General features: G+C 45.9%; 1 protein-coding gene across 8 annotated transcripts in view; it reads left to right on the top strand.

Annotated features, from left to right (window-relative positions):
- mast2 (microtubule associated serine/threonine kinase 2) overlaps positions 1-27,439 on the top strand; it is a 107,816-nt gene that overhangs the window by 5,273 nt on the left and 75,104 nt on the right. For all 8 annotated transcript variants that reach the window (XM_060067080.1, XM_060067087.1, XM_060067078.1 and 5 more), the window contains 2 exons: positions 10,095-10,245; positions 11,626-11,792. In XM_060067080.1, coding sequence (XP_059923063.1) covers positions 10,095-10,245; positions 11,626-11,792 — 318 coding nt within the window. The remainder of the gene's footprint in view (positions 1-10,094; positions 10,246-11,625; positions 11,793-27,439) is intronic.

The raw sequence follows: 27,439 nt of genomic DNA, 5'->3' as shown, positions 1-27,439 counted from the left end.
AATCGGCCTGAAACCAGTCAGTCTTTTGTGTGCCTGTTATTGAGTTATACTTGTTTCATAATCTACAATTGTTGTATTTTATGTTGACTACAAGGACAAAAAAATCAACAATGTGGCACATGGTCAATGTGGAGGGGGACAATGTCTTTAAAGGAATCAACACCATCAGGAACCTGCTATGTTCCAGCGTTTACAGCGCTCAGGCTGTATACCGGTTTCTTCTAAAACTAGGCCACCTTCAATGGTTGGCTGCCCATGAAATAAGAACGTAATTTAATTTAATCTACATTGTTTTTAATAACTTCATAAAAAGTATGACCCAACCAATGTGCAAGAGCTGATAAAGACGCTCACTAAAGGAATGCATGTGGTTGAGTCTGCTAACATTTATGATTTCTGTGATCCATTGTTTGATGATCTTGTGTATTCACCAGCAGACTACTTCATGTGTGCAGGATATTGAGTTTGACACTCAAGGCAGATCAACAAAAACCTGTGTAAGCACACACGGTATCCATGTATTCAAGAGGAACATCCAACCTGTTGAACCCTATCTTCCTTAAGAGGTTTATAGGCTATTTAAGGAGCTACATGTAGCAGATGTACTGTACTGAATCATAAAATGACCATCAAGTGCTGAAATACAGGATTCTCCTTCAACAATGCTACAGCCAGCTTGCTCTCCTTCTGAAATTTCCGTTCTGGGTGGAACGTTTGTTTTTGTTTTGGCCTGTGTGTTATGGATCACTATTCTCACAGTACCCCGGGTTGCCAGATATGAAACAAATTGGCAGACAAGACACAGCGCGCTGCAGCCATGGAAGCAAGCAAACAAACTGGTTAAACTAGGATTGTACCGGAATCCACCCAACCTGAAAAAGCCTCTTTCTAAAAGCTCCATGACCAGAGCCCTGCTTAAACAGGGGTACATCTTGGGGTTGCACTTGGAAGATTGCGTAGACCACTGACAGCCAAGAAGGTTTCTTGACTGACGCCAAATGAGCTGTTTTATAATTTGCATTATGTATATATTTTCAAACATATATCTTCGCTGATGAACTTACCGTGTAGGTCTCATTATCGCTTGTCATGTCAAAATAGAAAAACCTGCACTCGTCTCAAAACAATGCGCTTGTCTTTTCTTGCACTAGCGTTTGCTCGGTGTCCTCAACCTGAAACTTGCGTGAGCTCGGCTCTGGGAAGGAGTGAGGGGCAGACACCGCTCGAACAGCTTTGTAAACTCCTAATGCAGTACCCATTTTAACAGTGGGTCCATCTTATATACTTCAGCTTTTAAGGAAAGTGTGGCTGGTTGGCGATTGTGGTTCTTGTTGAAACCTACACCTATCGCAACATGTTTAACTGGAATTGTTAATATTCCCTTGATCTGTCTGAACTGACCTTGTTTTCTGCAAAGGGCCATCAGGACTCATTGGTCTATGAGGTCATTTTATGGGTGGTTGAGTTAACCATTGGCAGCCTAGCCGTTGCCATGGTCTGCTGCATGGGTATCCTAATTGTCCCTCAGCCTGAATGACCGAACGGGAAGGATCCCTGTTGCTGCAGTACTAGGCTCATACTCCTAGTAAGACTCACTCTCTGGTGACCACCATATAGCTATCACTGTACAACAACCTGCTACTTGTATCTCCTCCCTCTTTATTGCTGACTGGTCTATCAGCAACAGCTTACACACTTTATCTTGACTCGATCACTCCATCTTGCATCTTATGACGTTTGTGCTTATGTGCCAGGTGTGTGCATCATGTTGCAATTCCTTCGAGGAATCCTGTAAAACATTGTAAATAAAAAAAATAGTTTATCTGCACAGTATGACCCCAAGGCATACGTGTTGGTCCGGTCTCTTGGACGTTTTGCTTTTACGTTTTCTGCATTCAGGCCGTGATGCACGCTATGTATACATCTGATGTTTGTATGGTGTGAGACACTTCTGAACAGCCTCTCTTGTGTTACCTCGGCCCTCGTTGGGAAGGCAGCTGATCTGTGAGGTACACACAACCCCCTGTGGTGGCCAACCAACCAAGAGTAAATCCACCAGCCGGTTCAAACTGCAGCGGCAGCAGGCTCCTACAGTAACGTTATATATTTTGAGCGTTACACAAACCAGCCAAGTCTTGGTGCTGCACACATTTGGAGGAATTAGATTGAAAAAGGAATGAGCGAGTCTGCTCTCGCCCTGCTTATCCCTGATACAGCAGCTTAATACTGACGGCTCATGGTGCCTCAAGTTCAAATTAAATTGGACCTTCTCCCAGTCTTTGATCTAAATGGTCATTTATGCCTATCAATACCATTTGATAATTGTGTGCTTATATTTCTCTCTCTCTCCTCTTTAATTTGATAAATAAGGACCTTAACAACAGGACTGCATTATATTCAAGAGACATTGTTTCTAATCCAGTTTCAATAGAAGGAATGGGAATTATATTTATAAGGTCAACAGAAGGACCTGTTTAAAGTTTTCAACAATAACTTTATCCTTGGACCCTTCTATGAATGAAAACAGTGTGCATTGTTAATCCAACGAACACCTTGCCAAACCACACATTTATATTGCCAGCCAGTGGGCCTAATTTCACCTGGGAATATTATAGCATGCCAGGTCGGTGTTATGATGACTTTGAGAATACGTAAGTAATACCATGCCACAGTCAATTAGGGAGACGGATTCCATTCCAAGGCCCCACTGGCCACAGAAATACCCATAAGTGTTGGCTGTGGCTAACTCAGGCAAGGTAAGGAACTGGGAAGGGATTAACAGGATGTTTCTGATACTGTTGTCTCTGCCTATAGCAATGTGGGAGATCTCAATCTGGGGCTCTTGTCCGTTCTAGGAAGCATCGGTATCACAATAACTAATGGCATACAGCAAACTGAGAGCCACACAGACGCCTGGAGACCAGGGTGGAACCAGGTGGGGTTGTGGGGAGTAGCGAGGCTCTTTGAGCGTATAACCATGACCTACAGTGCGCTCCCTGACATTATGGGGACATTCCGCTTGGAAGCTTTTGCCACATAATGTGCCACTAAAGCATCAAAATGGGCTTTAAGGTCATTTGTTGTTATTTGGTTTTGGCATGACTCCATGAAGTGTGATGTGACGGACGGTCCCCCAAAAACACAGGGTCTGATATCCAAAGGGGCACAAATCTAACTTGTACAACAAAGGCTTAAGCCGGTAAGATGATAGGCTTAACCAGTCATAAGGCCGCCGCTGCTGCGAGCAATGCAGATGGCCTCACAACAATCCATTTCAATGATATTCTGTTTACGAAAGATTTGTTTGTCAAATCTAGGAAATGGCTGAATGCAGTATATATCTTTATACAATTTCAGTTGAGCAAAATACTAGATACAGTAGCTGAAACCAATTCTTAAGCTTTTAAAGACGATACTTTTAATCCTACTAAATCCAAAGGTTCATTATGTGGTCTACCCAAAGTGTCTAGAATTATGCAAAGTCCCCAAGCCGGCATGTCGGGCCAAACTAACTTTTATGATGCAGAAACCTCTCGAGCAGCACAATGCTACAGGCCCAGTCTCCATAGACCTCTTAGGCCAACAACTTGGCATCCAAATATACCTATTGTTAGCACCTCTTCTTAAATTATTTGTACTATGGTCTGAATATCCACTATAGACTGTGTGTGGTTCTGGAAGTTAAAGTCCCATTCAGGTTCTGCATAAAGGTTTTGATTATTATCTATAATGTCGTTACCATCCAAAGCATATTGAAACTATGGTATATGCTCCTGTAGAAGCCACAAGTCGAAGAAGTTAACTTCTAGTTTTAGAAAAAACATATTTTATTCGCATTGTCATTTAAAAGCACTGCACAATCCTAAAGTGTAACACAACGTCTTTGATTGGTGGAGCTCGCTGTTACCATGGAAACCTTAACGCACCCGTGAAAGTCGATAACTGCTGCCGCTGAACTCGATCGTTTTTCAATTTATTTTTTGGCCCGTATCAAATGTTTTATGTTCACGACTAGCTCGACGGATTCATTAGCATCGTTCCATGCTCAAAACTTTTTTTATAATGATTTTCTGAAAAGTAAATGGAGAAAAACAAATGGAAAATGTTCGTCTGGAACCAGAGCCTTTCAAAAGGGGGCGGTCCTTGGTACGCTCTGTGACTAAATCGACGTCCTGCTAGTTAAATGCAGATAAGGACTGCATGCTCAGCAATTTGCTGACCTCAGTAGGAGGTAGGGCAGTCGCCACTAGGCTTGACCTCTGAACAGGTCAGGGGCCTCGGACGCCCCTGTTTAGTTGGTGGAAGGTAATTCCGACTGCCTAAGACCAAAGATCTCGGCTCACAGAGAGTCTGCAGGCCTCTGCTGAAAGCACGCTGGATGTTTCCGCACGTCGTGCCAAAACGGGGAAGAGCTCCCTCCCGGGTCTGACATCAGCCTACCAGAGGGAGCTGGACTTCAGCGCATCCACCCCCAGACAACAGAGAAAGGACATAGTTGGTGTTTTCTGCCAGATGTACATTGCCAAAACAATCTCATAATTATTCTCTGCTGAAACGCCCACTGTCTCCCAAAGACGTATCAGGTCGACCCTCCCCTCCGTCCGTCTGCGGGATGTGTTGTCATCACAAGGTTAAAGAAGGAGTGAATATTGGCGTTGTTGGCTGTGGAGCTGTACAGATCCTCTGCGTCTCTAGCCACACATTTTCTACACATTCTTTGATTAACTACTGCATAACATTTTTCCCACTTTTTTTTTTTTTTTTTTGGTGAGTTGTGTACATATTGTTTCAAAAGTGGAATTAGTAGGCCAATAAAGAGGACAGATTGGTGTATCAAGCTGAAGCTCTGAGATGACGTCTGCACCAACCTGGCATCCAGGGAGAAAGGCTCAGTGATTAACATGGGACAGATTAAAAGAGGATCTGCTCCCCATCAGCTCTGCTTCAGATCGGCCAATGTGCAATCATCTGAATGGCCAAAGCTTATAGGATGCAATGCAGAAAATATAGTGTCTATGTTATATGTTTTACATATAACACAGCAACATGGCAACATGGTTATGCATTGATCGTCAAACACATTTATCTGTGTAGTCTATCTCTGGTTATTTGCCCACGCACTTATACAGCCTTTCTTTACCACATCAGGCAGTGGCATCATCTTGTTTAAAGCAGGTGGTAATGCGATGATAGGGAGTATGGTGACATTTAGCGGTGTGCTAATCAAGTGTCCCATTATTTAGAAGTCCTCCCAGCAGGTCGGTGTTCTTTAAGGCAGCAGCTACCATGGAGCTGACTGGTGCTGTGTGGTTGATGTTCCCATACTGACCCCTGGGGGGTTGGGACCGGCCACTGAAGGTCACGCACTGGGAGGGATGGGTTCATTAGAGGAGAGGGGCAGGAGGTTGGCTGCTAAGGCTGACCTCAATATCAGCCCCCACCAAGACCTATTCATCTCACTCCTTCCCCTCTCCCTCCTCTGTCTCTTTTCTCCTTCTCTCCCTCCCTGTTTTTCTCAACTCCATTTTATGTTTTATGAACCTATCCCCTAGATGGAAAAATAACATACTTAAGATAGCCTTACTTTATAGTCAATAAGGTATTTGCCGTAATCGTCCCATGCTAATAGTATCACATATATGATCAAATCACAGTTGAGAATAAAATAAGACCTGCACATTTAAATAAGTCAGTGGTTTTACGTTGTCGTGCTGTTTTACTTTCCCATGGGAACAGAAATGCCCCCTGCTGGGCAGACGTGCTAACCCTAACCCTGTTACCTCATATCTATAGCTCTGATACCTGCCGTTGATCAGCACTCGGTCCTTCTACCATGATCTACCCTTCTCACTCTCTTAGCGCCATGTTGCAATATTGTTATATCACTGTTCTGTCCTCCCGTAACCCTGAAATAATTAGTAGTTGTGTGTGACTTTTCAGACACCATTGGAGACATGCACACACAAGCAAGCTCGTGATTGTGACGACATTGTGTCACGACATGGTTGCTCTTCCCAGGTTTAGGGTGTCTCTTCTGGATTCATTTAACTGATAAATCTTCCCTTGTGATCATAATACTGTGTGAAATAAGCTTTCCAGACGTTCCAGTCGCACATCACATGTGACCCTGCGTGAGCCTGAGGGCCCTGGAGGCTCCTCCCAGTAATTGTTTCTGTATCGATGATGACCTGTGCGATGTGTGACATCATGCTCAGACCAGAGCCCAGCCCTCTTAATCCAGAGAGCAGTGGTCCGCTCGGCTGTGGGTTGAAGGCACTGGTTGTTTTTCAGCTGGAATGGCCTGAAGCCATTGGCCAAATCATTTGAACCTGTTGAGTGAGTTTATGACTTGTTGTAGTTCACACGTTGGTGATGGGCCACTGGGATGTACAGTGAGCCCAGTGAATAGGCCCACTGTTTCTCCTTCGCTTTCTCACTGAAGAGTTATTTGACGTAGGCCAAAAGGCCACTTTGAGAGCTGATGCAATTTAGCTATCGCTGTGATGTAATGCAGAGTGAATATGAACCACATTTTTGGCAGGCAAATTTATTTTCAACTATTATATTTGACCAATGGTTGTCCCATGCATGTCATTCACCAACAATGAAACCAAAGCATTTATCCTCGCATCCCACGCACGAAATGAGTCATTCCTTATGTGGCACATGGCCTCATTAAATCATTTTATGAGTTCTGTCATGTGGGCACCATTGTAGTGTAGTCTGTGCCATGATGCTTCGGGAATGGTAGTTTTGTGTGTGGACAAACATTTTTCCACAAGCCGCAAGCCACAACCAAACGGTCCTTTTGGCCTCAGCTGGCCAGGATTTATTTCTCTTCCTCCTACTTCTCTCCCTAAAGCCCCAATGTCAATCCAGTACACCCTTCTGCATTCCCTTCCTCTCATCACCTTCCCTTTTTTCCTCTTGCTCTGGATACCTTGCTTGAGTTCTAAAGTGTTTCAAAGCCTGGGCTATATCCAGACTTTTAATAGGCCATTTAGAACTACTTGAATGAACACACACACACACACACACACACACACACACACACACACACACACACACACACACACACACACACACACACACACACACACACACAGCCCCTGACATAGCACTACCAGGACAAAAACACTCTGTTCAGACAGGAAATATGTATGAGGCAATGAGATTCTTGCACAGACATGCGTGTGAAGAGTCCCCCTGATGTAACAGTTCTGCACAAGCCAAAACCGAAGCAGCCAGACCACAGGCATTCTGGCCTTCTTTCTGACTGTTTGACCCCTCTCCATCACTGTCTTACCGTCAGCCTTTTAATAGTGGCACTGGAACAATCAGAACGAACTTGGCATTTCCTGCCCGGAGGTACGAAGGGTGGCATCAACCTCAAACAAGGGACCTGAAGATGTGGGATGGCTGGAAGGCACCGGGTGAGTTGGGAAATAAAGTGAGGCGGAGGGGAAGCTCTGCATGGGACTAAAGTAGGGCTTATCAACCAAAGAACATCTTGGTAGAAGATTCTACGACCAATCAATCGTGAAATAAAAAAATATATGTACGCATGTTATCTCTAGATGAATCGGCCACAGTGCCTCCTACTCTACCTGCTAGCATAAATATCCCATTAGTGGTGTTTACTGAAGGTCGTGGGTTTCAGGTCCACTCGTGGTCCGACTCAGAGACAGTTCAGAGGCAGAAGGATGCTTCTTAACGAGCCACTGATTTAGTAGATGGTGGTCAACATTTGAAGCTTGTTTGTGGATACATTCTGTGTACTGAAATGTGGAGACGTGAATGTAAAAGTATGAAATGCCCAATTATCTGAACGCAGATTAATTATCAACTATTGAGTGCATATCGACCAACCAATCAATCAATCGGCCAGAACTGGACAGCCCTAGATGATGGATGCGCCCCAGCATGGACACATTGTGTGTCCAAGGCTTGACCCTAAGGATGACGTTGTACGGAGGAGGGGCTGAGCTCGTCGGAGGCATTGACTAGGGATCACAGCTGAGGGAAAGGGGTTGGAAAGACGGACAGAGGAGGACACATGGAGAGAAGAGGAAGGAATGAAAACAGTCAAGAGGTTGTGTGCCTTAAAAGGCCCGAGCGAGGAGTAGCTGCAGACTGTGTATGTCACAGGCGAGAGGTCATTGCCAGAGTTCATACTTCATGTCAAACAAATTCACACCCACAAACCCTTTCCGAGAGATGTTCTGTTCAGCTGCGGATAAACAGCCTGTTCAGGAGGAAAGGACACCTACCCTTTAGTCATTGGTCTATCCTCTGTGTGTATGGCTCCTCTTGGCTGGAGGGGTAGGCTGTACTGCTGAGTGAACCAGGGTACACCATACAACTGAGAGGTGGTGCTTAGCCCATACAGTGGCTGTCCATCTGCTACACACCAGGATCAATGTTGGACCCATGCTGTCACGTGTATGCCGTGCAAATCTCATGCCAACTTTACCCCTCCCCCCTTCCCCTCCCCTTTTCTCTTAATTTGCTCCATCTGTACTTTTTAATACTTCAGCAGCAAGCCAAACCGAGGCAATATCCTCACACTTCCCCTCACGCTCGTCAACAACAGTCTGGGGACAGATTTCCAATCACATGTTGGATCCCGTAGCCTCAACGCTGCCAGCTGTACCACATAAGAGGATTGATTCAGTGTTTATTTTTGTTAGTTTTTGCTGTCTGTTGCATCAGTGTAGCGTCATTTGGAGCTGTTTTGTGTGTGTGTGTGCCAGTGCATTTGCTGACAAACACGAGTGTAGTGCTTTTAAATTGCTGGCAATTTTCTCGAGTCGTATTTGTCAGACGGAGCTTTAGGTTCCAAAAGGCGCTGAGGTAGGCGATGGATCAGCTGCAGAAGAGACGCCATGCACGCCATGCACACCATGGCTCTTCGTTGTCTTTGTGGGGTGTGTCCTGGGGTGTGTTCTGGGGTGTGCCCGTGCGAGCCTGGGGAGTCGAGAGCAGTGCACCTTAATGGGGGAAACATTCACAATTTGATAACAGATGTTATTGACTGTGCTTGTTGCATAACGTGAGCGAAGGGCCTGGCTGGACACAGTGGCAGGCCGGGTTGGATGGCTGGCTGCAGGAACAGTGGCCAGAGAGACAGGAGGGGGCGGAGCGACGTGGAGCGCAGGCCATGGTGAACCTCTGTCTTCGTCCTTCTTTGTGCTGAGCCCTGATTGTTTCTTGGTGGGTGACTGGATGTGGGCAGATATGATCCGCCCTCATATGATCCACCCTAATCAATGGGACAATGGTTGTTTTTAAACTGTCAAAAACGAGGATTAGCACAGGCTTTCGTTGTGTAATGTGATGTGAGTTTCTCTGAACGGTTTGCTGTTCATTACCAACTTCTCACAGGCCCTGTCTCCGACAGGAAGCTGCTTCTGTCAACCAATCGCTGAGAGGATCTTTGCTGCACGATAGTGGAAGAAAATCTGATTGCGATATTCTTTTCTTTCTGCGATACGTGTAGCGTAATCACAAAAAAAAAAAGTAGATAATTATTAATCCTTGTATGATGATTGGGGGATTTTTTAGCGTTGTACAGAGCTTTATGGTGGCAAATTAAATGGGAAAATAAATAATTCTTGTTGCCTTTTGTTGGGGCAACAATTGCCTGGCACTTTCGACAAAGTTCCTGTTTCTGGTCGTCTTTTTTGGAAACAAAATAATTCCATTCAACTGACGTTGTTCCTTTGGAATTAAAGTGTATTTTTGCTCATTTTGAGGTTTTGCTCCACGACGTGCGGGGTCTAGAACTGATGTGGTGGTCCGATCATAAACTGTGACTAATAATTCAGATTATTGTACGCGTCTGTTTTGTTTCCATACTGTGATGTTTATAAATTGTTTTGGAGAACTGCTTTTTGTGGCGTCCTCTGTTCCCGTTTCCCTAGGCTGCATCTTAATAGGAAGCCATGCATATTGGTGTCATCGGTTTGGTCCTGTTTGATTATCCTGGTTAGGCGTTGATCTTTTTCTTTGACTGAATATGTTCAGTGTGTAATCCTGACCCATTTGGCTAATGCCTCCTGTTCTCCCCCCTCTCCCCCCTCTCCCCCTCTCAGAGGGAGTTTGTGCTCCCCCCACCGCTCCTCTTCAGGAAGCTGAGTAACCCGGACCTGTCCCCCGCCGCCGCCGCCGTCACCAAGTCCCAACTGCACCGTCAGCTGAGCCAGGACGAGAACCGCGTCCGCCGCGGCAGCATGGCCATGACCGGTGAGGCCCCGCCCACCGCCCCGCCCCCGCCCCGCCCCGCCCGTCTGGGTCTCCAGCCGGACCGCCACATGTAGACCTCACTGCACCCCCCCACTGCTAGCAAACCCTCAAAACACACCCACACAGAACGGGTGTGATGGGTTCACTGTTCACAGCCCCCCGGGCCCAGCTGGAGCGTTCATCCAACCATAGGCTGCTGAATGTTCTTTAGTAATGTACCGATAAATACCTAAATAAAGAAATATACATGTTTATAATAAATAGATACATTCCTTCACCTTTGTCTTTTAAAAGAGTAATCAAAATAATGATGTTATTGTTAAATGAACAGAACCATATTATATTCAATGGTCATCAATGAAGCAAGAACATTTAATAAACAATCAATAACGTTAACATGGGCAGGACTGTCGTAAAGTGACAGGATGTGTGAATGCACAAGCTTCTGCATGTGTGCAGTATGGATGCAGCGGGGGGCTGCGGTTATGACCCCCCCACTGTGCACACATTAATATCTACTTCACACTCATCTGCCATGGCCCAGCGCTGGCCTTCGCCCTCCGGCGTTAGTCCCTCCCCAGCATGGCTGCTCACACTGGCTGTGTACTTCTACCATCCAAACGGGACATTTTGAAGAAAGGGTTGCATCTCAGCCACAGATACTATTAGCATTATACAGTTTGACCAAGTAGTTTTACCGGACAAGAGGAACTCCATCCAGCACTAGGTATTTGTACTAGACACGTATCACTCAACATTAACCACTAACTAGCCTCCATTAGTGATCCTGAGCTGCTAACCAAAGCGACTGTCAACAGACTCTTATTTCAATAGAGAAGAATTAACAACATGCAAAGGAGCTGGCTGGTGGTTTCCTCGACCTTCAGAAAGCAGCAGGCTATTGTGCAGGAAAGGGTTTGTGTTCCCTGCCCAAAGTCCAGGCCCAGATATCATATACTCACTATAGCTTCCTCTTTTGTGATATTGCTCAAACATGCGTTTTAAGTAAGAAAATATGTGGGTCTGTTTGACCATGTTCTAATGTACATCATATCCAAATCAAATAGTATTTAATAACTTCACTTCATCTCTGTTGATCTGTATTCCATTGATTCGCCATTGGTCCTGGGTCTTAATCCTCTTGGGTTCGTCCTCTGAGGTTCTGCTCTGGATATTTTGTGCGTTGCGTTGCCATAATAGTGATGACGGTGTTTGAGAGCCCTGAATAGGGTTCAACCGGGACACGGTCATTTGCTAATTGAGGCTAACGATGTGTTGAATGAGTGGGTGATTTCAGCCTGCTGGAGCACACGGCTGCCCAGTGCAGCATGGCCGCCGGGTTTAACTGGTTGTCCCCTTCCTGCCCTGTTGGTCCTCTAGGTAAGCAGCTGCTTCCACTGTCCAGCAGCCTGCACGGCGGGGTGAGCCAGCTCTGGCAGGTCCCGGCGGGGGGGCTGGCGCCGCCCCTGGGCCCTGGGGAGGGCAACAACCTGGTGTGGATGAGGAACCAGACCCTGGGGCAGTCTGCCCCTTCGCTCACCGGGCTGGTGAGTCCTGGAGCCGGCTGTGTACTGATCTCTGCTGTGGACCACACGCAAACAGCCGCACACTCAATGACCCACATGTAAACACAGACGGGATTGACCCTCAATGACACACACTTTAAGGGTCTGCATCAAACACTTAGTACCCGGGAGGTCATATGCAAGGCAGAGGAGAACTTGTATACGTTAGTGTGGCTCTGCCTTCTCCTAAACATTAGTGGACTTGGTAGTTTGATGAGTGGGTGAAAGAAAACCATGGCCGTCTTTGTTTTGCTTCTGCGTTGCACTCTTCACAATCTACGATCTCAGTGCATTGTTGTTGTTGACATTCACCAACACACGCACATCTTTCCATCAACAAACCCACTGGTCTGGACCTGTTAGAAGTGAGCTACTCTGCTCCAGCTCCCAGATGTCCTGTTCGGCCTTCTGAGCTATTTCCAGTCCTCAAATCTCAGTAATCCCTGGCTGCAATCGGATGGTTTATTATATCTGTACAGCAAGGTCAATCCCTGAACTTGAGCAGTGTTGGCTTTTGACGTTTATTCTGTGACCCCGTTGCTGTGGACATACATTTTATGTTATACACTTCAATCCACAAGCCAATTACCTCCTTTCTAAATGAAAAATATAAAAAGAGTGTTAAAAACTATTTTTACGCCATCAGTGTGACACATCATTCTCCCAGTGTTGCCGACACCTCCTGGCTGCTCACACTAGCTGCGCCCTCTCCCCCAGGGCTAGCTTCAGCCCACTGACCGAGGGTGGGGGGGGGGGGGGGGGGGGGGGCTCCTCGCCAGGCTGCTGCAGGACCTCCATGACTCAGGCTTTTTACAGACACGCACACACATTCATAGACACACTCACTCTCTTGCCCACACATAAAAATACATAGATTGAAAGTTGTGTAGTCTAGGCATGCATGCACCTCTGTTTGCAGGCACGCGGGCGTGGCTTCATGCTTGTGTCGGTTTGTATGAGCAGGTTTCATCATCACTGTGCTGACCGATATATCACCCTACACACCAGCAAGCCCGGGCAGAAGGCGCTGAGATCTGTGTTGTGCATGCAGCACAGAGAAGCGTTCGCTATCAGATGTGCACAACTCTGCACCCTGCTGGTTGTCAAAGGAACTGCACAGGAATGGCTTTTTTGTGTGGCTTTTTTATTCCGATTATTAATTTATCTGCATCGAGACAGAATCATTCTAGCGAGAATCGCGATGCATCGAAGAATGGATTATTTTCCCCACCCCTAGTCCACATACATACCCTATCCCTGGGTCCAGGGTCCATATACACTATCCCTGAGGCCATATACATACACTATCCCTGTGTGATCGGGATTATTGGAGAAGCCAGACTGATCTGCAGAGAGAAACTACCTACATTTGTTGCAAAAGCAGGATTGTCAGGCTCCTGTAACACATCGATGTGCCTCATCTGCACCCCGTCTCAGGAAACGATGTGCTGTTCATCTGTGCTTTGTCGTTCTCACTTGCCACCAGCAGATGGCACTGTTGTCTAATGGATAACGGTTGACCATATCCTTTGACAAAAGGCAGTTGGAGGAGGGGCATATTTCAATGCAGTGTTTGTGATCGCATATACATTTAAATTATCTTGGTCAATCTTTCTCTCTTCCAGTCGCCCTTTTATATGATATGATCAGCGGTAAAATGTGAAAAATTAACGGAAAATGTATTCTAGACAAGGAAATTATTATTAAACTCTTGCCCAAGGTTATTACACTTTTTCCTGAGAGGAAAAAGGCCCTGCTACACTTATGTTTCTTTTATTTGATATTCTCCGCCTTTGTCGTCCCTCACACATCAGTTTTATAAGATATGTGGCCTTTCAATGTATTTTATACACACACATACACTCGCATTCATCCACTCCTGGCTGGTTGTCTTCTTGCTCTGTGTGGCTCCATCTTTCAGTAAACAGTGCATTGAATGAATATTGTCAAGAAGCCCTGGCTCGGTCAAGGATGTCTGGTTTTGTTCAAGTCGCAGGCAGCTCAGTACTTTATTTGACTCAGTTCCATTAGAACTGGGCTGCAACACCTGAACCGCTTATGCACCCACCATCTCCCTTAGTTTACTCTCCCTTAGTTTGCTTCCTTATGGATCAAATATCTGCAACAGTAAATGACATGCATACTTTGTTTATTTACACAAGTTTTAGTCTTCATTGATGGGCAGCGGAGTAGTATGTCTCCAGACCTGTTTAGCAGAGTCCTATTTACATAATGTGAATAATGGATTGGAGGGACACAGTGAGTCGATGTGTCTACTGTGTGTGTGTTGGTCATTAGGGTAGATGAGTGGAACAGGTCGTGTCTATCTTATGGGAAAACAACTCGGGATGGCCAGATGGTGTTTACCTGTGTGTGTGTGTGTGTGTGTGTGTGTGTGTGTGTGTGTGTGTGTGTGTGTGTGTGTGTGTGTGTGTGTGTGTGTGTGTGTGTGACCTCTGAGTGCCAGGTGTGGTGTGGTTCTCTCCAGAGTGCGGGGCACTTGCTCATTGTTCTGAGACGGAACACGCGTGTCCATTCTGGCGCTAACAGAAGCCTGTAATGAATGCATTTTATCCATGGATGGATAATAAGTCTCTGGATGCGCTCTCTATGCTAAGGAACCCTCAGTAGTTGTTGTTGATGGTACTTGATGAGGGCGAAGGAAAGGACATGGACTGTGTTTATGCCTGGCAACATTTACATGTAGTGCTCATTTGCATTCATTGGAAGATGAAAGTCCAGCCTGTGTGTAGAGTATAGTGAGACATGAAGCGAGAATCTGTTTGTCTACAGCCAGATTCAACTCTAGGCTACAGGATCAGCACTGGACGAAGCAGTGTCCGTAAAAGGAAGTGTGATCCGTCACATTTAATAGCGGATAATTTAGTGAAGGCAGGGAGGACCGTGCGATGGTTTGATCTCCCAGTTCTTTATTGTCCATGAATGTTTGGCCTGACTGAAGTAGTTGAAACACTGAAAGCAGTCAGTGTTTTGATGAAACTATAAACTCACGTTGCATCTTGCATGTAGTTGTTTTGTACCGGGTTAGACGTGGTTCTCTCTGAGTGCGTCTGCAGGTTGTAAAGCGCGTTCTGCCCCCGGGTTGAGAGCCAGCAGGCCAGTGAGGTGAGGCAGGGGGGAGGATGACTCACGCTCACCGTTTTTCTCCCTCCCCGAGAAGGGGGGTGTGTGTGTGTGTGTGTGTGTGTGTGTGTGTGTGTGTGTGTTTGGACATTTGTTTGCGTACCTCAGCTATTAAATGAGTGTAGCTCAGTCGTGATACGTGTACTCATTCATGCAGGAACAGACAAACCAGGCATCTCTATCTACTCTTGAGCTGTCCGTTTCCGTTTCAGAGGCAGGATATCTAATCAAAGGTGATCCGATCTCCTGCTGAGAGATACACCCTCCACCTGGGCCTTCAGCTTCTTGAGGTAGCAGTACGCTACAATGGCCAGCAACACCCTGAAGGGTTAAAGAGTGCGTGGGCATGACCGCTGTGCCTGTAGTGAGTCCATCTGTGTTTATCTCGGCCCTGGTATTTGCGTCTGTAGGGGGGGTTTGAGGCTGTATCTATGTGATTGAATGCATTGACATTTGACACTATATGGGGAGGGAGAAGCGTCTGTGAAGAACAACGCACACATGAGCAGAGAATTCAGAGAGAGACTGAATGGCTGAAGCCATCCCATGATATTTATGTTGTGCTGGAAATGGAACCCGATTCTCGCGTATCCATAAGAAGGATAGAAGTCATTTCATTTACCTGTCTTACCATGGCTCTGGCGTCCTTTAATCAGACTCCTCGGACGTGGTCCATAGTCTCTCTCTGTGGAAACAGCCTCATGCTATGGTCTGTGGTTCCCCAGAGAATAACATGATATGTGTAGCCTCCTTACAATGTGCTAGTGCTGCATGATATGGTATTACGACTGCATGCTTCCAGAAAACACCCAGATTGTGATCAGGGTGGGCACTTTCCCATCGTTGTACACTGTCAGCGACATGTGATCCGGCCTCTCGTCTGGCAGTGGTTCCATGAGGCGTTTCTGTGTCGCTCCACATAATGGAGAATATTATGTTGCGGCTGACGCATCCACAACCTTGCAGCCATTACAAAATGCGTGATGAGTCATCACAAATCAACTTTCAATGCTAACAAGCCACAACTGACTTGAGAACTGGCAGAGGATGTTGGTAGGGGTGGCGATCCCCCCTATCTTCCTCAGCCTGCTTTGATATCCGCCCTGGGACACAGCCATACAGGCAATCCTCTTCTAGACACCAGCGTCCTCACACCTCACACACAGGATGGGTGGGTGTGTGTCTAATGCCTTCATCTATATACGATGGACGTAGTTATCATCTTCTTCTCTGTTATTCCATGCAGGCCCTGTGGGAGTCCCTCAAAGAGGCTCCACACTACACATCGACTGACGCTTTATGCGACTGTGTTTTTTTTTGGGCCTGTTGGACCCGCTTCTTCAGTCTTCTCTCTTTAACTCCCAGCTCATAGATACATCATGGTATCATCGTGGGGTTTAGCGTGTCTCCATCTGGACCCTGTCATCCCCCGTCTGCCGTCAAATTAAGCTAATAAGAAGCACACACACAGGAACACGCACACACAGAAAACCCTTTTCTATATATTGAGTTTGGTTAAGAACTTTGGTTTTTCATTACTGTTCTATCTTTAAACGTGTGTGTATTTCTATCAATCTGTGTGTTCCAGGATTTATATCCGTGTGATCCAAAGCCCACTAAGACACGCTGAATCCCATGGGGTTTAGACTTGTTGAGAGGAGTCAGACATTCACTAGTTACTGTATAACCAAGACAAATCTTTGAACATGCATTGGTTGGATAGGTCCAACTGACAGGATGTGTGTGTGTGTGTCTGTGTGTGTGTGTGTGTGTGTGTGTGTGTGTGTGTGTGTGTGACGGCTTTAGTATCTTTCTATGGTCAGCAATTTAAATCCAAGTCCAAGATGCTGGCCAATAAGTGTGGGTGTGTGTGGGTGTGTGTGGGTGTGTGTGGGTGTGTGTGGGTGTGTGTGTGGGTGTGTGTGGGTGTGTGGGTGTGTGTGGGTGTGTGTCGGGGTGTGTGTGTGTGGGTGTGTGTGGGGGTGTGTGTGGGTGTGTGTGGGTGTGTGTGGGTGTGTGGGTGTGTGTGGGTGTGTGTCGGGGTGTGTGTGTGTGGGTGTGTGGGTGTGTGTGGGTGTGTGTGGGTGTGTGTGGGTGTGTGGGTGTGTGGGTGTGTGGGTGTGTGGGTGTGTGTGTGGGTGTGTGTGGGTGTGTGTGGGTGTGTGTGTGGGTGTGTGTGTGGGTGTGTGTCGGTGCCTGTGTGAGCTCATGGCTCCACATCCTCCTCCTCTGCTCATTGGTCCTCTGCTCATTGGTCCTCTGCTCATTGGTCCTCTGCTCATTGGTCCTCTGCTCATTGGTCCTCTGCTCATTGGTCCTCTGCTCATTGGTCCTCTGCTCATTGGTCCTCTGCTCATTGGTCCTCTGCTCATTGGTCCTCTGCTCATTGGTCCTCTGCTCATTGGTCCTCTGCTCATTGGTCCTCTGCTCATTGGTCCTCTGCTCATTGGTCACTGCATGGCTCAATCTCCATGCAGGTGAAGGGACACACCATTTTATAATTGGTTAAGAAGATACATGTTGCTGTTATCTCACGCCGCTACCTTTTAGGTTATCGGTCAGCTCTTTTCTTTATATCTTTAACTAATTATTCCCCCCCGTGGGCCCAGTCAGTCGAGTCCCAATGCGCTGCTCCCATGTATGCAGTACTATACCGCTATCTCTCCCTCTATCTCTTCTCACACATACGTTCTCACTGTCCTTGGAGGCTGAGGGCTTCCTCACCTCCCAGTAACGTGTGAGAAATGGTGGTATTTTAGGAAGAGGTGAAACCTTTCAAGTAGTGGCTCAAGAAAAATAAATCTTAATTGTATTCCCATGGTGACCTAGCAAACCTTCCAATACTTACCAGCTAATGGCTGTGATTAAGGAGGCTCGCTCACCTGTTTCCATTCCAATTCAGGGCCATGCTCGGGTGATTACACAGAGGCACTTTCCTGTCGCTCTGCATATCCGTTCACCGTCCGTCACGCACGCACGCGCACGCGCGCGCGTACGGACACCCACGCAAACTCCCTCTGAAATCCGAAAAAGAAATCAAGTTTCTGTCTCATTAGCATTTGCTGTTCTTTTTAAGCATATCGATTTAATCACCTTCTTCAACGTGCCCCTGCCATACCGCCGCGCCCTGGGGTGGGACTCTGCTTGACTACCTACTGAGAGCAATTAGGGCTGGGCCTTGAAAGATGAAGGCTGTCAGCTTGATATCCGGGCCTCATTCAGAGGCACACAGTGAGAACAAAGCACAACATCACCCCAGGCTCAAGGCCAATCAGTCCTCTGAAATAATTAGCCTGCGCCGTGCATGCCCTTATGTTCAGCTTTTTATTTATTCACTTAATTTAGTTTGGGATTCCCATTGCCAAGTTTCATTGACTTTCAACGGGAATAGAGAGCTTTTTTTTATTCTTTTGTCTGGTTTGCTATCATGTATTTAGATTAGTGCCAGCACAAACACCAGCTATCTGTTCTCACTCATAATGAACTAATATGGACTGTCAATTCACATAATTAATGCTTGCTTTTTCATCCTATGGTCTTTTTTAATAAACTGATTTTGTCAAAGAAAATGAGCTTATGAGGCTATATTTCATTTTAATGTTTTGGAGATCATGCACTAGGAAGCCCATCAATACCGTGTACACATGTGGTTCCAGATATTGGATTCAAACTTTTCCTTTGAAGGCTTACTTTTAGTTTGACAACTGGACAGAAAGCTGGTGAGATGTGGATCAATGCAGCATCCTGTGGGGCTTTTGATGAGACTGCATACGGACAGCATCCTTTTTCCCTTGTAGATGCTGGGCTTAGCACCGAGTTATTCACTGTCAAGGCTGGCCGAGATCTGCGCTGTCAGAGTAGACTTGCAATACTGTGGTTTGATTTGGTCTCTGCATTATAACGGAGACTACAAAAGGATGAGGGATTGTTTTGTACCTCGCTGCTAGCTCTCCATTCATGTCCCTCTCTCTCCTCCACTCTGGCGCTGTCTCAACCTCCAGAAGCCATGGCGCTGATATTTAATATAGAGACCAGGGTGAGGTCATCTGCTCTCTACTTCAGATGTAGCCCACTTAGTCTTCAACACGTAGTTGAAGTCTTACGTGACATTGAAGTTGAAATGCACTGAATGGCTCCTGTTCTTTCGTGAATAGTAGATTTCTTTACTTTACATAACTTGCAACACACTTTGTATATGTTTACATGTATGTAGACATATCCGTCTGAATATATCTGTTAAAACTATAGCCCATTCAGTGAGGAAGTGTAATGTGAGATGGGAGCTTGAGGGAGTTTCTTGTAAAACAATAAAATAGCACCTGGTGACCAAAAGTTGAGAAATCCCCTCCCAACTAGTCTCAGCGTCTGTAACTGTAGCCATGTCTTACGTTTTACTGGCTTGCAATCACTAGCCTCATTCTGCCCTTAACTGCTTGTGTATTGAGTTGGAGACAAGTCTGTGTGTGTGTGTGTGTGTGTGTTGTACTTTTTGTGTGCACGTACTCCATCCTCCTGCTCTGTGGGGGGCCAGCCGTGGGCTCTGCAGGTGAGGACCAGTGCCCAGGGTGGGAGCACCATGTGGCGAGCACAGCTGTACCTCCGCGGGCCTGGCTGACCTGTCCCTGGCCCCACTCAGAGCCCAGAGAGGGAGGGGGAAGGTGTAGATTAAAGAATAGAGCGACCCACAGCTGCAGGAGAAACACAAGCTCCGGTTCCCCCACCACGCTAAAGGTGATGCTGGAGAGGTAACGGTACACAAAGCCTTGATTTGCGCGGTGATTAACATAGCTTTTTCGTGCTCTGCTACTCAGACTTCCACCAAATGGCTAATTGAAGTACAAGCTTGACAAAGCCACATCATGGGAAAGATGTGCCAGTAATGGTTACTTAGCAACTGAGACTGACGAACAGTTCAGAGAGTGCAAACTCTTAATGTTGGTAATATTTTATTTATTTAATGACGTGATTCTTCGGGCAAGTGTTGAGGTGTTATTATTAATGTTTTGTCATGCACAGATTTAAGAAATGCATAAAACCATCTACATGCAAACCCCACTATTGCAGTTCTGCAATTGAATTATCTATATTGCTGTTCCAATCTAAAGTGTGTTGCTGTAATGCAAAGAGGAACGCAATGTGCTTTTATACACACTCGCAATATAATCATTCTCCATGTCGCCGTGGCAACTGCTGCAGAGAGTCCGGGGGTCTTCTGTAAGGGTTGGTTGCGGTGCGCTCCCTCGTGACATTAACTCCATATTCTCTCTTATCTTTTGTCTCCAAACACCTTCTTCCATATTTTCTTTTTGTGTCTCATTGTATCAATCTGTGTTTTGGCTCCTACGCTCTATATATCGACTCCTTTCTCATGCTCTCCCTCCACTTCCACTCTCTGGCTCAGGACCAATCAACAGCCAGTCGGGACCGGGTCTGTTCTGATTGACTTTGGGAGTGTGTTCGCGTGAAGGAGGCCTGGGTTTCACTTTAAACGAGGGAAACGAATGTTGGCCAGCCGTGGAGAGTTGGTTTGATGTAGGCTTTGCTAATTCCCACACAGAGGATGAAATAGCTTAGATTGGACAAAACAAATCAAATCACAACAACAGAAAGGTTGCTTGGCCGGCTCATTCCCTCTGAGAATCGGATCATTGTTCATTCAAACAGGACCCACTTCCAAGAGAAATACACGAGGTGCTGCTGTGGTAGTCCAGTGGCAGCTTAAGTTCTCTTTCTATTATGTTGTGTCTGTTGGGTGCAGAAAGCAGAACTTTGAGGGGCTTCCTTGACAGACTCCATCTCACAGTTCTCTGTGGTTTCAAATGACCTTCCTTGTGTCTTGCAGGATGAATGTAGTCTTTATTATTCCTTGTTCGTATCCCTACTTCGTTTTTTGTGTCGCTTCAAAGTTGAGTCTCTCGCACTGTTTTGTGCATCGATTTGTTGTTCGGGGGCCATCTTCAGGGGCCAGCTCTCTTTCATTCGTTATGCGTTGACAGGTCCAACTCTTGCCTGGAATCGATTATCTGATAGTGTTCTTGCTTGGTTGCGCTGGTTTATTCCTGTGTTGATGTTTGAGTCTTACTGTTTGTAATGAGTTGTGAAGCATCCCAGACCTCATTGCTTTCAGAGCGGATCCTTGTACAGAAAATCAGTTCGTCCTTTCTTTGACTTCTTTACTTTACTTAACTGTCTCTACTTTCCCCCTAACTCCCTCTTCCCTACTCACCCATCATTCAGTTGCAGTCCTTTAAGTACAGACTGAACAAACAACTAATACCATGGGGAAAGAATTCACTGGCTAAAAGAGTACGGCCTGGATTAAGGGGGACCCGCTCATGGACGCAGACACACACACTGTAGATAGGCTTGTATTGATTCTCCTTAACCAGTCCGTCAGGCTGCTTAGTGTTTTATTTATGACTTCCATGGGTTCCATGGGCGTACACGCGGCCACAAACACCTCTTGCCTGCTTCTTTATCTCTTTTTCTCTCTCTATCTCCACAAAGACACAAACCCCTGTCTGTTGTTGATAAGGCCCCCCTACACACACAGCTGAATGATTGACAGTGATGGGATCGCGTGTAGGGATTGATTAGTAAGAGGCTGAGGCGGAACTTTCCTTGTCAATCCTGATAGGAAATAGTGCGTGCCTGCTTTCCTTATTGTGTATAATAGTGTCTGCTTGCTGCCTTGGGTGTGTGTGTGTGTGTGTGTGTGTGTGTGTGTGTGTGTGTGTGTGTGTGTGTGTGTGTGTGTGTGTGTGTGTGTGTGTGTGTGTGTGTGTGTGTGTGTGTGTGTGTGTGTGTGTGTGTGTGTGTGTGTGTGTGTGTGTGTGTGTGTGGCCACTTTGGTAATTGGTAAAGAGGGGCTTGATTAGTTTAAGACCCCCTGAAAACGGAGCCTGGTGTTTGCTTGGTAGGGGCTTTGGTTAGCAGTGGTTTGAGGGCACCATGAGCCAGTTTCTTACTGGCCCCTTGTAAGCTGTTGAGAGACGCATTATGGTTCCTCTCTCTAAAGGATCACTGGTCCTGATAACAACACGACTGAGCAGTTTTCTGAATCCGGCAGACTGGTTAACTGGGAAATGCTTAATCTGCTGTGCCCCTAAAATAAAGCATGGTTTGTGCTCTAGATGCAGGCTCTTTAATGCTAAACTGTTGTGCCAAAGCAGTAGATTACACTAATTAAAGCTTGGGATTAGCCATGCCAAATGACATGAATCATGATGCTGGTGTAGTTGACTACTTTGTGTTTTCTTTAGTGCTGACTGAAGTCATTAATTTCCTAACTAATTTCTTCTTCTATTTCATCATCTCCAATTTCACTCTAGTCTTGCTCTTTTTCCAATATGTCTATAGCCCCTCTCACACATGTACTGCAACTTGTACAGACATTACCTAGGAGCTGTATGTATCAGTTGACTGGACGTTCAATCCGTCTTCCCTGCCAGCTCCCTGGCACACGGTCAGTGTGATGTCCTATTGGGCGCGTCTGGGTTGTTTATTTGAAACATTTTACAAAAAAAAACAGCTATTATATTATCTTTATCTCAGAGGGCCATATGTTTACAATATTTGCATATTCCTGGATATATATTTGCTATAAATATTTAGTACATCTACTTTGGCCAAAAACAAAGACTAACTATTTTATCGCTTTAGTCGGCTAAAGATGGCTACGATGCCTGCATCAAGAGTCCTTTTATAATACACAAAACACACGGACGCATGTGTGCACGCCCGCAACACGCACTGCTCTCTTCCCTTTGGACAGAGGACTGATCCCGTTCTTACCATATCAACCCCACTGATGAAACCAAATTGAATTGGCTATCTATCCTGACTCTTAAAGAGATACACACACTTACCACACACACACGCTCACACACACAGGCGCACACGCACACACACAGGCGCACACACACACAGAGGCACTCTCACAGTGGCACGCACACACACACACACACACACACAGGCACACACACAGGCACACAGACACACACACAGAGACACACACACACACACACAGAAGCACACACACACAAAGAGGCAAGCACACACACGCACACACACACAGACACACACACACACACAGAGGAACACACAGATACAGCGGTCCACGCAGAGTATCCCATTATACCCTGATGTTCTGGTTCTTCTCCCCCATGCTTTGGCTGCTCTGGTCCTCTGGTCTATGGCTCAGTACTGGGAGTGAGGAAGGCGTTTTGATAATGCCTAACTCTCCACAGGGTGCTGACTTCACCTTTTGCAGCTTTTACTTTCCGCCAATTACCAGCCAGCACACCGTCTGTTCACTGTATGATAAGTGCAGAATGTAGGCCAGCAGCTTACCCGATAGAACTGTGATTAAACTCTCTACCCCATGATGTCACCGCTCCGCGCAGTGAGGCCATTACCATTCCAACACCTCTACTGAGAACGTCTGTATTCGACCCCAGGTGAATGCAACATACGAACATACAGCACCGGTTAGCTTCCATTCCTTATTGATTCTGAATGCATGTAGCAAAAAAAAAGAAATAACCATCTTGTTCGTTTGATTTTGTTATTATTTATGTTATTTCGCTCTTTGACCCCTTTTCCCTCTTATCGTGACCCTTCCTTGGTCTCTCCTTCGCTAAGCTCTCCATCGGCTGTTTAATCAAATCTCACTCTCTATCCCTTTCTTCTCATTCTCTATATGCCCTCATCTGGCCACTGCTCTTTAATTCTCTTCTTGTCTTTCTCTCCCTTCACATCCCCTCTGGCTCATCCTTGACAATATGAAGGATGTATTTGTCTCCTTTTCCTTTACTGCTCTCCTGTCTCATGGCCCACACGCCTCCCATATGCGTTCCTCCTCTCCTTCTGAGCATGTGTTGTCTTGTGAAAGGCTGTGTGCTGCCTGCTTCCTCCTCAACAGCCTGTGTGCTGCCTGCTTCCTCCTCAGCAGCATGTTGAACACACTACGGCTTGATAGCAAGGAAAGAAAGAACAATAGCCTTAGAAATGAAACGTCACTTTTAGCCTGCGCTGTGTGTGCGTATATCGTAGAGTGTGTGTGTGTCCTTTGTCTGTGCACTGACGTATTGTTTGTTGTTGCTTTTGTAATGTCTCCTGTATGGCTCTACTACAGATATAAAGGTCACACATTTGTAGACATGCCTTGTGGTCCATTCCCCAGAGCTTGCGCACTGTCGCCAGCCACGTCGTGAACTGAGTTTGAACTCTACTTTGGCACATATGCTCCCAAACATCCCCTCTGTTCCTGACCTGCCTACTTTCCGGCTGTCTGAACCGCCTTTCAATAAGACCTAGGGGTTCTAGATAAGGGTGTGCAATGCCTTTTCTCCCGCAAGCTGAGTCTCAGTTGCATATTGACAGACTGCAGATAGCTGCTCTATAGCAGTGCACTATAGTTACTTGTCCCTTGCTCAGGGACTCATACCCCAACACTCAACTAAGAGGAGATGGGGACCGACCTTGCTTTAAACACATAAATCATCATCGGTAGGAAGTAGCCTCCCACTCTTTTCTTTTTCTCACTCACTGTAGCTTGAGTTGGAGAGGGCAGTCGCTATCCACGGAAAAGCATGAAGGACATCAAGCTCCAAAAATGACAAGAGGTCCAACATTGAGTCTGTTGAATGTCAATGTGAAGAGAATAATATCACGGTTCCATTAAGTAGAGGGTTCTCATAACGGCAGGATCTATCAAAAAGGTATATACACTCATTATGGTCATACAGTATAATCAAGAGAAAATACAATGAATACAAGTTATAAGTAATAAACAAACTAAAAGTAAAGTCAAGCCTATTTTGAACAAACCAGAGCCCTTCGACCTGTCTGAACTCTAATAACAAGATTACTACCCTGGAACAATGGAAACCTGTTGTCTCAGGACACAAGGGGATCTGATTCTTGAACAGCATTTCCCAGAATGCAATTATGCGGCAGTAAGATGGTACAATAGGAACCGCTATCTACAACCAAGGCTTGGATTATAGGTTTTCATGGTCCAGGTTGTGACTACATTTTGACAATGTGTATCATTATAATTATGGCAGGTAAATTCTGGGCATCCATTGATGAATTGAAGAGGCTGAAGGTGAGAGTCAAAAAATATGGAATGCTATTTTACTCATTGATTTTCTTTTAAATTTAGTCTTCTTCTCCTTCCTACTTCCTTCCTCTCCTTCTCTTGCTTTGTCCCTTCTGCTCGCTCCACCTTTATCTTCACATTGCTCTCCACCCTTTCCTCCCTCTCTTGCTGTGCGTCTCTCCCTCTCGCTCGCCATGTCTCCCTCTCCCTCTCTCTCTCTGTCTCTATGGCCCTTTATCATCCAGCGTCCAACCTTTATTCAGGCTTGCTCAGCGCTTTTTATTATTGGCCCAACGTCCACTGATGGGCTTAAACCCTTCCTTTATCGGCGCTCTCTCCCCCTCCCTGCCCCGTCCTCCATGGGCCCCCCAGCGTATTGATCTGGTACCTGTGCTGGTTTTGTGCTGTAGCCGCGTTCCTCCCCATGCCCACAGAACACAGGAGCAGCCCTGCCAGCTGCTCAGCACTCAACATCAAAGACGAAGAGAGGGCAAGGTTTACTCTGACAACACAAAGGCTTTTGTGTGTAGGAAGTTCAGGGAATATTGAACCATAATGTATGTTACAATATAAAGCCAACATGTGCATTTGTAATATGGCTCAAGGCCTGGTCAACGTCGGATCGACCATTCCTCTTCACCATCTCCCACTAGGTACACTCTTCCCAACCATGCAGCTGCTTGTGTACATTCTGTTGGGATTCCCTTTGGTCTGGCTGGGTTGCAGCAGACGTCTGTTGGTTTTGATATTCCCCACCGGTAAAACAAATATACAGAGTACAAACATGCAGAGTCATTTATCATGCATAGGTAAAAACAAGATACTTTATTTCATGAGATATGCGTTCAATAATACATTAATGTATTGGATGAATATTCATGGTGTCATTCTGGATTTTGACGGACCAAACGGGCCTGTCAATCATAAATATGCAGGCTGACGGTTCTGCTCCTGTTGGAGGAGGCAGATCCACTGTCAGCACATACACAGGGCTCAACACGGATACAGACACACACTATTGACTATCTATCCTGAGGTAATATTGTTCTTAATAGTTTTATTTTTCTTTGTTTTTAATAGTCTTATCAGTATTTGATTTGGCTGTCCCAATGTTAAAGTTCAATGCAGTTTAGCTTACAGTATAGAAAAACAGCTTCAAACAATCATTGAAGACAAACAATGTGAAATGCATTGATGTACACTGCTATGTTCCTGTAAAGCTTCACATTTTAAAATTGCCTTGATATTGCCCTGACTTCCCTGGAATCTCATTACAGTCCAGAAATCTGATGACTACTTGAAAGCCTGTACTTCACCTTCAATACAGCTTTGACAGCCTTAAAGATGCTGTACAAGACTGGCAGAAGAAGTCATGCATAAATCTGTTCAGTTTCTCCCGTTACCCTCACCCCTCTCACCCCAACCCAGATTCATACATTTTTAAGCAGCGTTGCAATAAAAACAGCATATATTATTTCAACAAACCTGGTCTCGGATTACAAATATCTCGAGATATTCTGTATGTGTGTAGGCAGTAGTCAAATTCAGTTACTTGCAACTAACCTTAGTATTCATATATCCACCAACTAACTAGCTAACTAGCCTAGCAGGCTAGTCTAGCTAAAGCTTACATTTGCTGAAGTTAGCTAACATCTGTTAGTCACCTAGGACGTGGCCTTTCAGGATGATAGGATTTCAACTAACTGGTTACTTTCTACTTGTTACAAAGTGTTCACTAATGAGGTGAAACTTTGGCTCGCAAAAAGACCCGTTGCTATCTAGCCTGCTTAGAGAAGAGACTGGGGTAGAAAACTAATTATCTGAGCCCCAGCACTACTCGATCTTAAGCTCCTTCACATAGAAGATCAACAGTGTGCTGTGGGCTCCACGGCACCACATACACTGGTGTGCAACCTGATGGCATGTCTAGACTGAATGAAGACTCCATTCAGACAACAGCAGCCATGACGGCCTGGCTGGTCGGCTGTACCTACGTGCTGCCTCAGTGTAAATGAGGTGGAGGATTCCCTCCATCCATGTGTGTCTTAGGGGCGGAGGGAGGAGGGGAGGGCCCAGTAAATCCCCTCCTTGTTACTGGGATGGAGTCGTAAAAATGTTTACGACTCCCAGTTGAATGAGGGGGGGGATGAGTGAAATGGAGCAGACATTAAAATGAAGTGGTACTGTCTTAAGGCAGGTATCTATATTCCAAAGCCTTCACTCATGTTAATTGAACTCCAGCTACCACCACATCGATTGTTCGGACGCTTACTGTTCTAGCTGGAGCCAAGCTGCAGCTCTGGTCACTTGTTGCTTGGGTCCCCTTTACTGGCTTTAGTTGCAGCGGCGGTCAAAGCAGGGTGGGAGGGTGACCTGCTGA

The sequence above is a fragment of the Gadus macrocephalus genome, chromosome 12, assembly GCF_031168955.1.
Source record: "Gadus macrocephalus chromosome 12, ASM3116895v1".
Classification (NCBI taxonomy): Eukaryota; Metazoa; Chordata; class Actinopteri; order Gadiformes; family Gadidae; genus Gadus; species Gadus macrocephalus.
The sequence above is the reverse complement of the archived record's forward strand: the minus strand, read 5'-3'. Positions and strand labels throughout refer to the sequence as shown.